The 16433-nt window shown below is 42.7% G+C and overlaps 1 protein-coding gene across 1 annotated transcript in view; it reads right to left on the reverse strand.

Moving 5' to 3' along the window:
• The window catches only part of LOC140727666 (uncharacterized), a 37683-nt gene extending 22860 nt beyond the window's left edge, over positions 1-14823 (reverse strand). The window contains exons 1-2 of the mRNA XM_073045305.1: positions 14707-14823; positions 3127-3193 (exon numbers count right to left, since the gene is read on the reverse strand). Of these exons, the coding sequence (XP_072901406.1) occupies positions 3127-3193; positions 14707-14823 (184 nt within the window). The remainder of the gene's footprint in view (positions 1-3126; positions 3194-14706) is intronic.
• Between the last annotated feature and the right edge of the window lie 1610 nt (positions 14824-16433).

The following is a 16433-nucleotide window of genomic DNA, read 5'->3' on the forward strand; positions in this document are numbered from 1 at the left end:
GTTACTTCCCTTGCAATTCAACAATTAATTATCTGCTTATATACAAGTAGTTTTTACATGCAAGCTTAAGATGCCTCTAGTGGTTATACAACGTATAATTCTGAAAAGCTCCGGAAGCTTCTTTGTACAGCATTATTTGAATAACGACTTTTTCATTGGTTAACTCTTATCCATAAATTTGAATGGATTTTTTCCTTATCTATGGGTATAAAATAGCTAAAAGCAAAGCAGCACCATCCTAATCTTCTTTAACATCGTAGCCTCTTGGCTTCAAGTCTTCTGCTACTGTTTCCTTTGTTTATCAATGCTTTAAGACAATCGTAAAGCAACAAGTTTTGTGGCTCTTTTCGGACTTCTGAGAACACCTTGGATTTAAAACATCAGAATACAACACCCTCTACAGAAAGGGAAGTGCACAAATCTACAATTTGTGAGGTCAACCTGAGTGTTGAAACTAAGGTAACGAGGTTTCAACCTGTTGCCATAAAACATTTCCCCCTTTCTATACAGCTAGAGTGGAGACTCAGTACTACACCAAGATTGCATAATCGATTGATTTAGGTTTTTAAAAAAATGTAGATCACAATTCTTGAGTAGAATACAAGTGCCATGAACAGATATTATAATAATTTAAAACCTACTCAAATCCCAAAAGACCTTAAAAATGAAATACAATTACAACCAAAAATGGTAACATCCAGTTTTCATGACTATTGAAGTCAATATAAAAATGTAGTTTCCATACATTAGGCCAATGAGTCTACGCAGAATCTCAGAGCATTTTAAACAACTTTAAAGCACATTTTTCATGCTATTCATACTTTCTTATATGGCCATTAATTCTATTCCCCCTCCTCCCAACTCTGTTGACAATCACTTACATTTGGATGAATTTACGGTTGCTAATTTACCTACCAACCAATGCAGCTTAAGGATGTAGAAAGAAATCGTATACACACCGAGGAAACCCTCAGGCACCAGGAGATCTTGAGAATTCATATTGCTAACCCCCAAGGACAATACCAAACCCAGGCCACTGAAGGTATTCAACAGCAGCATAGCAGATATGTCACCATGCATCAATTACATGTAGCATTAATCTGTGCCAAAATACTTAAGTTTTAAGGAAAGCAAAAGCAATGTAAGCATACATTTTGAGAGGACTAGAATATAAAAGCAAGAATGTAATGCTGAGGCTTTATAAATCATTGGTCAGATTTCACTTAGAGTATGTGAGCAGTTTTGGGACCCTTATCTACGAAAGGATGTGCTGACATTGGAGAAAGTCCAGAGAAGGTTCACGAGAGTAATCCTGGGTATGAAAGGGTCGACACATGAGGAGCGTTTGATGGCTCGCCTGCACTCACTTAAGTTTAGAAGAATGAGGGGGAACCTTATTGAAACCTATCAAATACTGAAAGGCCTGGATAGAGTGGATTTGGAGGGGATGTTTCCAATAGTGGAAGCATCTATGACCAGAGGATAGAGCCTCCAAATAGAAGGACATCCCTTTAGAACAGTAATAAGGAGAAATTTCTTTAGCTAAAGGTGGTGAATCTGTGGAATTCATTTCCATTAATGGCTCTGGAGGCCAAGTCATTGTGTATATATAAAACAGAGGTTAACAGATTCTTGATTAGAAAGGACGTCAAAGGCATGGGGAGAAAGCAGGAGAATGGGGTTATCAGGGATAATAAATTACCCATGGAGGAATGGCCTAATTCTGCTCCTATGTCTTATATTAACTACACATAGCAGTTTGACAGTAATAAACTTGCATGAGTTAAATAGAATTACCTTCATCTATCCATCATATCTGACATTAAGCATTATAGAATCTCACTCTGCTCCATTTAAATTGTATACTAACTCAGGAACATCTTAAAAATAAATAAATAATTTTCTATTCCTTGCTATCTATGGTTCCACAGACTTCTTCCTTCCATCCCTTCACCCTTCCACTGCATTCTTTGACTGGACCCCATCACCACCAGTAAGTATTAATCACCTTTCCCGGTCAATGTTAACATTAACTCATTTAAAATTGTTGCCACATAACACAGCTCAAGTCTTGCTTAACTCATTACTCATCCCCAATGCATCTAAATTTAAAAATCTCAACATATTTACATTACTTAAATGTCATGTTCTCCTTAACCCCTTACACTAAATTCTCAGACTGGAACATGCCTCTTCTCTGCTGTGTCATTGTCAGATAATCCATCAGTTGTTGGGCCAAATGCTCTCCCATTAAACTTCTAAATTGCAGATGTAATTTTTTCGTTCTGTTCCTCCACTACCCCCTTGGTCGAGACATCATACTTCAACACTAACATTGGAAATAACCACTGAATTCAAATTACTATACAAATTAATTTTTTGTTAATTTCAATTCTACATTATACATCGAATATGAATATTTAAACATTCCAAAATGTCTTAAATTACTGAATTAAAATGGAGTGAAAAATTAATTTTCATCAATGCCAGAGAAAAGCAATTATATCTAAAGAAATTGAAGTTCATCCAAAACTGTAAGATGCTGAACCACTTTGTCCCACTTTTATACTGCATCGCCAGAATGCTAGTGACATGACAAACTGGTTTTCAATATTATAATGCTGGAAACCTTAAAAAAAACTTCACAACACAGTTTAAATTAGTAGTTAAACCCATCTTAGTTTTAAATTTTATAATAATTAAGTAATTCAGTCAAGAAACAAAAATCAAGGCACATGCAATGAGGTGCAAAAATGCTGCTTGTATTCTCTACTCTCCTCATAATGCTGCAATGAGATGGTACAACTGTAGACCCCTGTTTATACTTTTGCTGGAGTGCTGGTATTGCTATGAAGAACCTCACACATATAGAAAGGAGGAATTCATCAGATGACAATACTTCAGTTTTGAAAATTTCAATAGATGCCAAAATTTCACAATTTTATTTGTGAAAAAGAGCTGTGGAGGCCCAGTATGAACACATTCAGAGGTAAATTGCCGTTAGGATATTAAAGGATAATCAAGCATTAGTGAGGGAGAATAAGACCGTTAAAGGATCATCCATTTCTGAAAGGCAGAGTGGGCACAAACCTATTTTGTAGGCTTTTAATATGTTATTAGTCTTACCTGTTTCAGTGTCAACAGTCATATCCTCAAGATTAATAAGCAGGTCATCTTCAAATGGTCGATTGTACTGCATGGATCAGAACGATTAAATTATTTGCTGTATTTAAATTATATTCCATATTTAAAAGGTTGATTGGCACATTTGATGATTAAAAAAAAAACTTTCAAACCTCTAATGTGGAAATAAAAAAATAAAAACCAGAGGTAAGCCTTTGGGCCATTTTAACATGCTCTTCCCTTTTATATGATCATGGCTACTCATCTACATTCTCTACTTATTTTGACTTTCTTCATTGATCTCTTTAGCTGTTCACCATATGCAATTCCTTTAATGATTCTGCCTCACCTGCCTTCCATGGGAAGAAATTCTTCATAGAATACATTTATCAGTTTTTAAGGCTGTCCATTCCCACCGCAGGAACAAATATAGAGGGAAGGATGTGATTAAGCTAAGAGAACACAGAAAAGCTTCAAGTAGATAGTGCTGGGACTGGAGTACTGGAGTTATAAGGAGAGATCGGATAGGATGGGGCTGTTTTCCCTGAGCAGAGGAGACCGCTGGGTGACATTATAGAGGTTTATAAAATTATGAAGGACATAAGTTAGATGAATTGTCACAGTATTTCCCCCAGGGTAAGGGTATCCATAATACAGGACTTAAAGTGGGTGGAAGGGAAGATTTAAAGGGCATCGGAGAGGATAATTTTCCCACTAGTTCAAGTTTACCGTAGATTTCGCACTACAGAGCGCACCTGATTAAAAGCCGCTGGCTCTAATTTTAGAAATAAAATCAATTTTTTACTTGTAAAGGCCGCACTGGATTTTAGGCCGCACTGGATTTTCGGCCGCAGGTGTCCCACGTTGTAATATGAGATATTTACACAGAAAGATATTACACGTGAGGATTTTTTAAACTTTTAATTAAATCCATATGGTAACATAAACAAATACATATTGCAAATGCTTTTTTTCGAGCCGTGCCTGTAATGCGGCTACTTTTAAATATACATACGTATCGGTAACACACAAATTACGTTGCATATACTTTTTTACTGAACAACATTCCAATATCTCCTAACGACTGGTAAAAAATATATATACTGCAGCCTACCAGGAAAAGTTATTGATCGCCTTTAACTTAAAAGCAGCGTTCGCTCAGATCTAATGCCGCTCACCCCCACCTTCCCGTTTATCGCAAACCGGTATTTCCCACAAGACGCGGCGAAACCGGGTGTGACGTCATAGCATCCCGGGATGTAGTACAGAAAACAAATATAGTTAAAACACTTCTAACTTTAACTAGAAAATGAATTACTAAGCGAAAATATTATAAACTAAATAACTGCCATAAAGGCAGCACAATGCTTTTCTTCGAGTGTTTTCCATGTTGATGAGGGTGAGTACAAATGACTGATTTACAATAATTTAATTGTGAAAGTGCGCTTGATTTATCGTACAATTTCATTGGACCTCTGTGAACTACTCATCAATTTTATTGGTCTACTGTTACGAGGCAAAATGTTTTTGGCGGCATGAAAAAAAATCATGCATTAGCCGCACCGTAGTAAAGGCCGCAGTGTTCAAAGCTGTTCAAAATGTGGGAAAAAAGTAGCGGCTTATAATCCGACATCTACGGTAATTGTCATTCAACCATACACGAATACAGCCAAACAACAGTGCTACTCCAGGGCCAAGGTGAAAAACACAGTACCAACAATCATACACAGCACAGGGCATACAAGATATGGACAAGGTACACAGTCACACAAAAAAATAGTCCAAGTCCAACTCCGAATCCATGGATGCTGTCAGCAAGAACAAGTCCGCAGCAGTCTGCAGATGAACACAACCCAGCTTGTTTTCCATTGAGTGAACACTGGGGGCAGCATCAACACTAGCATGGATGTTCCGCTCCTCGGCAGCTGCAACAGAAGACACCACAGCATGAGGGTCAGCCGGCACTACAACTGAGGCCATGCAGCTCCACTGTCGGCCCCGCCAATAAACCAGTGAACCACGTAACCAATGTCCAACGGGGCTTGCTATCACAAGAAAAACAACTAAGACAATCACTTGCTGTTGGACTGCACACCGACTCAGACACCTCTGTAGCAGGCAGCAACACGGTCTGCACCTCATGCAATAAGGAACTCGCTGATGGGGTAGACCTGCAGTACTTGAAGCTCTTGACGCCCAGCAGCACCTTGTAATCATAAAAAAAGACAACACCTTTGGTTGGCTCTGTCAAGGCCCCTGTGACGAAGCATGCTGCCACCTTACGTGAAGTGGACCACACACTAAAATGGGGGTTGGTATATGAGACAACCGGTAGAAGTGGGTACAATTATAATATCTAAAAACATTTAGATAGGTGCATGGGTATGAAAGGTACACAGATAGGAGAGGGGACTGGACTAAATACAGGAGTTACCTATCCCGTGAGCATGATGTAATTGTCTTGTGATATTGGTATGATGTAATTGGCTTCTGATAGTGGGGTGATGTGATGTCATGTGACGGCATGTCCCGCTGCTATAAAAGGGCAGACAATAATTTGTGTAGTTTTGTTGGGAGTCACAGCCAGTGGTTACATGAGGGGGAGAGGAGATACCAGGTTCATGCGGATCCAAAGATTGGGTAGGAATCAACGGCATTCTGTGTCTATCGAAGTGATTGACGTGAAGTGTGGCTCGCACTTTTGGTTAACCCCCGCAAGGTCTTAGATGTGTGCTGACCACCTCCAGCGAAAGGTCAGTTACTTTGAGAAATCTTATTCTTTGGGATCTTTGGAAAAGGCATTTATCGGCTGGGAGCTGCGTCAGTAGTTTTGTCTTTTCTTCAAGGTTCGGCTCATTGCCGGTTCAGGAAGTCTCTCCTCTCAATTATTTCATAAATCACTTGGACTTCTTAAACTGCCACTTTAAGACTGTGCTTGAATAAGCTCTGTTAAGAATTATCTCCGAGTTCAACTGTTTGATAACTATAGACGCATATCACTGTTGACTTCTGTTTAAGTTAGTCATTTGTTTATTTTTCAATGTTTTTGAGTAGAGGTTAATAAATTTCGTTTATTTATAAAAACTCGACTCAATTTCATATCTATCGCTGCTGGTTGTGTAACACAGGCAAGTGGGAATAACTCAGCATGACACGTCAGTCGGAATGACAATTTGGACCAGTTTTCTTCCAGTAAGATGGCAGAGCGCTCGATCACAGCAACTTCTATAGGGTCAACCAAAGATGTTATTGCTATTTTTAAAACTTACTTTTTATGATCACTAGACAATGGGGTGACCCATTAGGGCACCCTTTGAGAGACGGGTACTGCAGTCTGATGTGACCAGAATGAACATTATATTCTCCTGACTGCTATTGTTATCACTTTGCTTTGGAAATTGAAGAAAACCTCAGTTTATTAAAGAAGAACGACACATAGCAAGGCAAATATAGATCCTCCTTGTTTAACAAAGGACACTTTTGATGGCATCATTTCTGGTTGATCTGCCACCCTTGTGCCTCCCATTGACATTCTGGAGACATGCAGCCCTTTCATCCGCCGTCTCTTCATCTCTTCATTCTTTGTCTCTGATACTGGAGACATGCATTTCTCAGCTCCTTTGTCTCTTCCTCTCTCCTCCTCCTGTGCCTGTTGTCATTCTGGAGATGTGCATGCCTCTCCTCCTGTCTCTTCTCTCATCTTTTTTGTCCAGACTCTTTGATCCTGGAGTCGTGTGGCCCAGGCCTCATCCGATTCTTGTTCTCTCCCTCTCCTTGCTGCTTCCCGACGACGTGTGTGTCATCTCTTGACCATAAATGTCCCCCTTCTCTTTCCACGCAGCATTATTAGGCTGACCATTTTTTTTTACCCTAATGCTGGATAGAAGATACAAAGCAGTAACACCAAAGCCTCCAGGATGCTGATTATTCTTGATGATGTGGTTGGCGCTCTCCTAAATAGATGTGATATAGTTACAGCTGTCCTCTGACTAAAGCAAAGGGTTTGATGGGTGTCTCGAAGTATGCCATTAATTAGATTTAATTGTTATTGATGGGTGGCAGTTAGATCTGTCCCAATCCTGCACATGCTGATGGTGATTAGCAGAATGTGACCGCTCGAAATAGAGCTGCCCTGCCCTTTTGCTCTGCTTGGTGTCGCTGCTGTGAGCATCGTGAGTCGCTTCTGAGGCTAGACATGCGCATGCATCATGGGGTTGCATCGCAGTATCCATCATGGCTGACATCAGCTCTCGGGTGAAAGCGGGGCTGTTGATTTTGGCGAGTGAGCAATTTTATACAAATATATTACACTGAACTTTGCCTGCATTCTGTAAGTTAGCACATTTTAAGTAGATTTAGCTAAAAGTAGTGTCGCTGTAATGCACCGTTTGCGCTAATCAGAAGTCACAGAGCATGAGAGTTTTAGTAGGATATAGATAACACCCTTCAGGATATTAAGAATTTAAGTATTGCAGTCTACCCCATCAGCAAGTTGTTCGTTGGCCGAGCAAGTGAGGAAGCTGGACTTGCTGCGGATCGTGCTGCTGCCTGCATCAGATAGATGTCAGAAGAGTCGGTGCATGAATGCAGGCTGCAGTCTAACAGCAAATGATCGTCTTAGTCACTTTTCTTGTAATCACAAGACTCTGTTGGCCATTGTTAATGCAGTATGCTGTAAGCTCGATTCACAGATTTATTGGCGGACGTGAGGGAGTTGTACGGCCTCAGCTGTAATGAGGACTAGGCCTCAGGCTGTGGGGAGAGGTGTTGGAATCGGTGCAGTGTGGCGTGGCATCCGTGGTGGGAGTCTGTGCGGCCACCACCCGCACCCACGGTTCAATTGGCAGAAGACAAGCCGTATTGTGTTCAACTGCAGACTCTTGCAACATTTACGGACTCAGGGTCTTGGACTATAGTTTTTTGTGTGACTGTATTTTGCTGATACCTGATAAGGTAGCAATCACGTATATCTGCTATACACACCTTGTGTTGTGACTGTTGGTACTATGTTTTAATCTTGACCCCAGAGTAACACTGTTTCATTTGGTTATTTATATTCATGCAAGCTTGAATACCAGTCAAACTTGAACTTGCTCCAAGGGCCCATTACCACTCCAACTCTTGGAAAATAGGACCAATCATCCTAATCGTTCATACATCAGTTATGCCATTCTCAGAATCAGTCGAGAGTAGGGATTCCCAACCTTTGTTATGACATGGACCCGAACCACTGACCGGGGGGGTTTATGGACCCTTGGTCCAGAGAATCTGCAGAAACATAGAAAACCTGCAGCACAATACAGGCCCTTCAGCCCACAAGGTTGTGCCAAACATGTCCGTACCCTAGAAATTACTAGGCTTACCTACAGCCCTCTATTTTACTAAGCTCCATGTACCTATCCAGATGTCTCTTAAAGACCCTATCGTATCCACCTCCACCACTGTTGCTGGCAGCCCATTCCACACACTCATCACTCTGAGTAAAAAACATTACCCTCACATCTCTTCTGTACCTACTCCCCAGCACCTTAAACCTGTGTCCTCTTGTGGCAACCATTTCAGCCCTGGGAAAAAGCCTCTGACTATCCACATGAACAATGCCTCTCATCATCTTATACACCTCTATCAGGTCACCTCTCATCCTCTGTCGCTCCAAGGAGAAAAGGCCAAGTTCACTCAACCTATCCTCATAAGACATGCCCCCCCCCCCCCCAATCCAGGCAACATCCTTGTAAATCTCCTCTGCACCCTTTCTATGGCTTCCACATCCTTCCTGTAGTGAGGCGACCAAAACTGAGCACAGTACTCCAAGTGGGGTCTGACCAGGATCCTATATAGCTGCAACATTACCTCTCAGCTCCTAAATTCAATTCCACGATTGATGAAGGCCAATACACCGTACACATTCTTAACCATTTAGTCAACCTGTGCAGCTGCTTTGAGCATCCTATGGCAGTGATCCCCAACCACCGGGCCACAAAGCATATGCTACCAGGCCGCAACAGAACGATACGATTTGGTTATATGAAATGATACGAGTCAGCTGCACCTTTCCTCATTCCCTGTCATGCCCAGTGTTGAACTTGAATGCATGTGAGGTCATCAGTCGGTCATTAACCTACAACCACTCAATGAGTAAAAGACAAATATCGCTTGAGAGTTTCTTTAGAAGAGGTGGTAGGGACATAGAAGGTGATGATAACGCAGAGACAGCTGAGGCCGAGACTGCAAAAAAAAAAAGTTCCTTCAACAGAAAACATGATGAGTTATACATAAAATAAGGCTTTAATGCGTCTGGCAACTCGCACGCTCCAAGCCCCGTGTGTGATATGTGGAAACAAGCTGTCTAATGAGGCAATGATTCACCTCGAGTCCAAGCACCCTGCACTTAAAGACAAACACGTTGAGTTTTTTGAGCAGAAAAAACGTGAGCAAGCGGGACAGAAGCAAGTGCTGAGAGCCACCACCTCCACAAATGCTGCTGCACAGAGCGTCGTATTTAGTGGCTAGCCGTATTGCTAAGGCTAAGAAGCCTTTCACTGTTGGTGAAGAATTGATTCTGCCTGCTGCCAAGGACATGTGCAGTGAACTGTTGGGAGAAGCTGCAGCTAACAAGATGGCACAGGTTTCTCTTTCAGCTACCACAGTTTCAAGGAGAATCGATGACATAGCGGAGGACATCGAAGCACAGCTGTTGGAACGGCTTAACGAGTCACCATGTGATGAGGAGTGGATAGCAAAGCTCAATTTGTCACTTCAGGGGAGAATGACAACTGTCTTCAAGTTGGCAGATAAAGTATCTGCTTTCAAAGCCAAACTGGAACTGTGGGGACGGCGAGTGGACAGGGACATATTTGACATGTTCCCAACATTAGCTGGGACTTTGGGAGAGACTGAGGCTGCACTGTTCTTCTCACATCTGGTGCGCAATCACCTATCTTCGCTGTCGACAGAATTTGAGCGTTACTTCCCAACCGCAAATGACCCAAGACGTGCAAAGGAATGGTTCCGTGACCCATTTGTGAATGTCCCCGGTGAATCATCCATGTCAGTGCGGGAAGAAGATCAACTCCTCGAGCCTGCAAATGACAGTGGGCTGAAAAGTATGTTTGACATAACATCTCTGCTGGCATTCTGGATCAAAGTCAAGGCTGAATATCCTGAGATAGCCACAAAAAGCACTGAAAATGTTGCTTCAATTTCCAACATATCTCCGTGAAGCAGGGTTTTCTGCAATGAATACTAAATTGCAGAATAGTCTGGACATAAGGAACCTCCTTCCAGTTTCACTATCTCCCTTCACCCCTCGATGGGACTGTCTTGCCCAGGGCTCCCACTGATTCAGCGATATTGGTGTGTTGCAATGATTATATATTTTCATATCAGGAAAATATGCGCTGTTTGTTTAATATCCAAACGTTACTTAAAATGTTAGGATGGTATTGACTTATAGGTGACGTATAACTGACTTATCACTATATTCACGCGAGGAAAATAACGCACTGTGTTTAATATTAAATTCGTTCGATAAACCCTTTAGAAACGAAATTTAGTGTATTAGCCACTTGTAAGTGACTTACAGCTGAGTTATCACCTATATTCCAGTTGTGATTAACACCCCCCCCCCCACCCCGTCGACCGGTCCACAAGACTATTGTCAATATTAAACTGGTCCGCAGTGCAAAAATTCCTATGGACTCAGACCCCAAGATCCCTCTGATCCTCTACACTGCCAAGAGTCTTACCATTAATACTATATTCTGCCATCATATTTGACCTACCAAAATGAACATTTCATACTTATCTGGGTTGAACTCCATCTGCCACTTCTCAGCCCAGTTTTGCATCCTATCAATGTCCTGCTGTAACCTCTGACAGCCCTCCACACTATCCACAACACCCCCAACCTTTGTATTATCAGCAAACTTACTAACCCATCCCTCTACTTCCTCATCCAGGTCATTTATAAAAATCATGAAGAGTAAGGGTCCCAGAACAGATCCCCGAGGCACTCCACTGGTGACTGACCACCATGCAGAATATGACCTGTCTACAACCACTCTTTGCCTTCTGTGGGCAAGCCAGTTCTGGATCCACAAAGCAATGTCCCCTTGGATCCCATGCCTCCTTACTTTCTCAATAAGCCTTGCATGGGGTACCTTATCAAATGCCTTGCTGAAATCCATATATACTACCATCTACAAACCAACTTGATGCTTTCCAAAAGCTCCAGCACATCCTCTTTCTTAATATCTACATGCTCAAGCTTTTCAATCTGCTGCAAGTCTTCACTATTAGTATCACCAAGAGCCTTTTCCATAGTGAATACTGAAGTATTCATTAAGTACCTCTGCTATTTCCTCTGGTTCCATACACACTTTTCCACTGTCACACTTGATAGGTCCTATTCTTTCACGTCTTATCCTCCTGCTCTTCACATACTTGTAGAATGCCTTGGGTTTTTCTTTAATCCTGCCCGCCAAGGCTTTCTCATGGCTCCTTCTGGCTTTCCTAATTTCCTTCTTAAGCTCCTTCCTGTTAGCCTTATAATCTTCTAGATCTCTGAACCTTTTGTAAGCTTTTCTTTTCTTCTTGACCAGCCTTTGTACACCACGGTTCCTGTACCCTACTATAACTTCCCTGTCTCATTGGAACGTACTTGTGCAGAACTTCACACAAATACGAACATTTGCCACATTTCTTCCATACTTTTCTTTGAGAACATCTGTTTCCAACTTAAGCTTCCAATTTCCTGCCTGATAGCCTCATAATTCCCCTTGCTCCAATTAAACACTTTTCTAACTTGTCTGTTCCTGTCTCTCTCCAATGCTATGGTAAAGGAGATAGAATTATGATCACTATCTCCAAAATGCTCTCCTACTGAGAGATCTAACACCTGACCAGGTTCATTTCCCAATACCAAATCAAGTACAGCCTCTCCTCTTGTAGGCTTATTTACATATTGTGTCAAGAAACCCTCCTGAACACACCTAACTCCACGCCATCTAAACCCCTGGCATCTCCCTAGAGCAAATCTATATTTGGGAAATTAAAATCTCCTATCACAACATCTCTTACTATTACACCTTTCCAGGATCTGTTTCCCTCTCTACTCCTCGGTATCCGTTATTATTGGGCGTCCAATAAAAACACCCGTTAAAGTTATTGACCTCTTCCTGTTCCTAATCTCCATCCACAGCGACTCCGTAGACAATCCCTCCATGACATCCACCTTTTCTGCAGCTGTGACACTATCTGTGATCAACAGTGCCACACCCCCTCCTCTTTTGTCTCCCTCCCTGTCCTTTCTGAAACATCTAAAACCCGGCACTTGAAGTAACCATTCCTGTCCCCGAGCCATCCAAGTCTCTGTTATGGCCACCACATCATATCTCCAAGTACTGATCCATGCTCAAAGCATCTAGCCTCAAGGAGTTCCTGGCCTGGTCTTTAGATCCTGCACGCATCAGCTGGCAAGGAAATTTGCAGACATTTTTCAACCCCTCCCTACTTCAATCTGAGGTTTTCACCTGCTTTTGGAAGATCACTACCAACTCGGTGCCAAAGGAAAGAAAAGGTAATATGCTTTAATGACTGTTGCCCGGAGGCTCTGACATCCACCACCATGAGGTGCTTTAGGCAGCACACATCGGCTCCAGCCTCCCAGGCAACTTGCCTACTGCTTAAACAGAGACAAAATCGATAACATCTCTCTGCTCCTACACTGATCTAAGGAGCATCTGGATAATAAAGACATCTCCATCAGACTATTTATGACTTCAGTGCCACCTTCAACTCCATAATTCCAAGCAAACTCACTTCCAAACTCCTAGACCAGGTATTCAATGCCTCCCTTTACAACTGGATCGTTGACTTCCTGACCAATCATCAAGGACAGGCAGCAACACTTCCAGTACATTTATCCTCAGCACTGATGCCACACAAGGCTGCATCCCCATATTTCACTCCCTTTCACTACATGGCCAGATTCAGATGCAACTCATCTACAAGTATGCAGATGATATCACTATAGTGGGCCAAATCTCAAATAAAGATCAGTCCGAGTACAGGAACGGGATAGCAAACCTAGTGACATGGCTTCATAACTTATTCCTCAATGTCAGCAAAATAAAAGAGGTAGCCATTGCCTTCAGGAAGCAGGGTAGAGCACACACTCCTGTTGATAGTAATGGTACTGAAGTAGAGATGGTTGAATTCCTAGAAGTAATAACCAATGCCCTATACTGGTCCAAGCACAGGGACGCCATGGACAAGGAAGCACATCCATGACTCTGCTTCCTCAGGCAGCTAAAGAAATTCGGCATATCCCCGTTGACACCCACTTTTTTTTATAGATGCACCACAGAATGCATCGGATCTCAATGTATTACAGCTTAGCCCGTCAACTACTCTGCACAAGACTGCAAGAAACTGCATAGTTATGGACACAGCACATCACCAGGCGCAAGAAAGCTTTTGCCCTGCTGTTACAACAGCTCTCTTGTACAATAAAATGAACTCAATCTGAATTCACCTCATTGCAACTGTACCTTGTCTGCCTGCAGTGCACCTTCACCATACCACTATATTCTATTACTATTTCATCTCGTACTGAGATGAACCGATATAACAAACCAATTTAGTTATTTTTTAAAAAGCAATAGCTTTGTCAATCATGATCTTTCGTTCATAAGTCCATGTTGACTTAACATTGATCCAATCATAGCTTTCCAAATACTCTATTACACTGTGCTATCACAATTTTTCCAATCAACGGCAGGCTAACAACCTATAATTCTATTTTCTCTTACCTTCTTGATTAAATTATAATAACATCAATCTACAGGAGCTAATCCAGAATACAAACTTACATTGGAAAATGACCAACAATTTGTCTGTTCAGACACTCAGTACTCTGGGGGTTTATCAGCCTTCAATACCATTAACTTTCTTAGCAAAATAAACGTCCGTCATTTTTCCCTTCTCATTAGACCCTAGGCTCCTTTAAACTTGCAGGAAGTTGTGTGCTTCTTTGCCAATACCCCACACCCCTAGGTTATTTTAATATTTCTTTTCAACGATCACATCATCCCCCATCACCGGCAAAGATAAGGGAAGTAGGGAGAGGTGGGGAAGTGTTGGGAGGGTAATCAAAACGCAAGTACACGTGAGCTCCCAGTTCCTCCCCAAAACACGATTCTGACATCTGAATATTTATAAAATCTCTGGAACTGCAGCTTCCCCATTTATTATTTATATATGGAAACCTCCCCAGTGGGAACTACAACAGATCAAGGGCATTTTACCAATACTGTCTGCACCTTCAAGGTGACAGGGAACATAAAACTCCTTGTAAAGTAGCCCCACTTAGCTAAGTACATCCAATCTTTCATTCCAGGTGTTTCAAGCCAGCTGCATTAGTAATTAACCATCCATAGCAGCCCCTGACCGGCGAGCAGGCTGGAGTCTCGGCCACCCCCCGCTCTTCGGCCCCCATCCCGTCTCCAGCGAAACCGACATTGTGTTCGTGCCTACGGCAGCCGAGCCGAGCCGAGCCGCGCCCCGCTCCAAGCTGCTCGTTACCTTCAGAAAAATCAGCTCCATGGCTTGCCTGAACTTCCAGCCGTTGTTCAGCAGCCCGTTTTCCAATTGCCCGTCGCCCATCGCTGCCCCGGCCACGCCGCCCAAACGGCCAGTCATTCAAACCGCCGCCAGCTCGCTCATTGGCTCAGCGCCGCAGCGGCGTCACGGAGACGGCGCCTAATGCCATTGGTCCAAATGAACTTGCGTGCGGCAGTCCTACCTGGATGGGCCGAGCGGAGCCGTTCTGAGAAAAGCCACGTCCAGTTGTTGGCGCTGCTCCCTGCCAAAAAAGAGGCGTACAGGCTGAAAGCTGTAAGACATTCAGAACAGATAGGATACCTGCTGAAATTCCTCAACGTGAAGGACTCTTAGAAACATCTTCAAAGAGACAAACCCATTGGCGGCTAAAAGGCCCCCCTAGCCTGGTTGTAAGGAAAGTCCTCGGCTGCTGCCCCAGTTGCACAGAGTGTCGCTCCGGAATAGATTTTCTCAATCAAGAACCATGATGGCCATAATCCTCGCTGTGCAACAATTCCAGATTTGCATTTCGAGCTCAACCTCTCCATGTGGTATCCAAGACCATTCCCATTGGCTTGATCTCCGGGATCTGACGAGCTAGGGTTGTTTTCTCTGGAATGGCAGAGACTGAGGGGAAACTGATAGAAGCTTACAAGATTATGGGAAGCATGGATAGAGTAGGCAGCCAAGGTAGGCAGAATGTTGCCAGCAGCCCATTCCAGACATTCACCACTCTCTGCGTAAAAAAACTTAACCCTGACATCTCTGTACCCACTTCCAAGCACCTTAAAACTATGCCCTCTCGTGTTGGCAGTTTCAGCCCTGGGAAAAAGCCTCTGACTATCCACACGATCAATCCCTCTCATTATCTTGTACACCTCTATCAGGTCACCTCTCATCCTCCATCGCTCCAAGGAGAAAAGGCAGAGTTCACTCAACCTATTCTCATAAGGCATGCTCCCTAATCCAGGCAACATCCTTGTAAATCTTTCTATGGTTTCCATGTCTTTCCTGTAGTGAGGTGACCAGAACTGAGCACAGTACAAGTGGGGTCTGACCAGGGTCTTATATAGCTGCAACATTACCTCTCAGCTCCCAAACTCAATCCCACGATTGATGAAGGCTAATGCACCATATGCCTTCTTAACCACAGAGTCAACCTATGCAGCAGCTTTGAGTGTCCTATCGACTTGGACCCCAAGATCCCTCTGATCCTCCACACTGCCAAGAGTCTTACCATGAATACTATATTCTGCCCATTTCATGGAGTGGTTTCTAGACAGAAGGATGATGATGACAAACTCCTGTTGTTATGAATTACAGGGCCTCCATGTCCCGATCGTCAATGGATTATCCACCTGGCTTGAGAATGGCCTCCCCAGAATTTCCCTGGTTGAAGTGAAGTCTTTTTTTGGCCTTAAATTGACTGAAGTGTCATATAAAATGCTTCCTCAGCATCACTGCTCCATCAGTTAAAATGAAACAAAAGGGACAAACAAATTTACAAATTAACAGCTGGGAGTAGGCAACTTGGTCGCTCAAGCCTGAACTGCCATTTAATCAGATCAAGGTTGATTTGTTTGTATTGTCCACATATTCCCACCTACCAATCCTAAATTTTCACTCCCTTGTTTATAGTGTCTACTTCTGACTTAAAAATAGTTAGGAGGCTTCATAAGACACTAGTCAAGCTACACAGAGTACTGTCA

The sequence above is a fragment of the Hemitrygon akajei genome, chromosome 5 (assembly GCF_048418815.1).
Source record: "Hemitrygon akajei chromosome 5, sHemAka1.3, whole genome shotgun sequence".
Lineage (NCBI taxonomy): Eukaryota > Metazoa > Chordata > Chondrichthyes > Myliobatiformes > Dasyatidae > Hemitrygon > Hemitrygon akajei.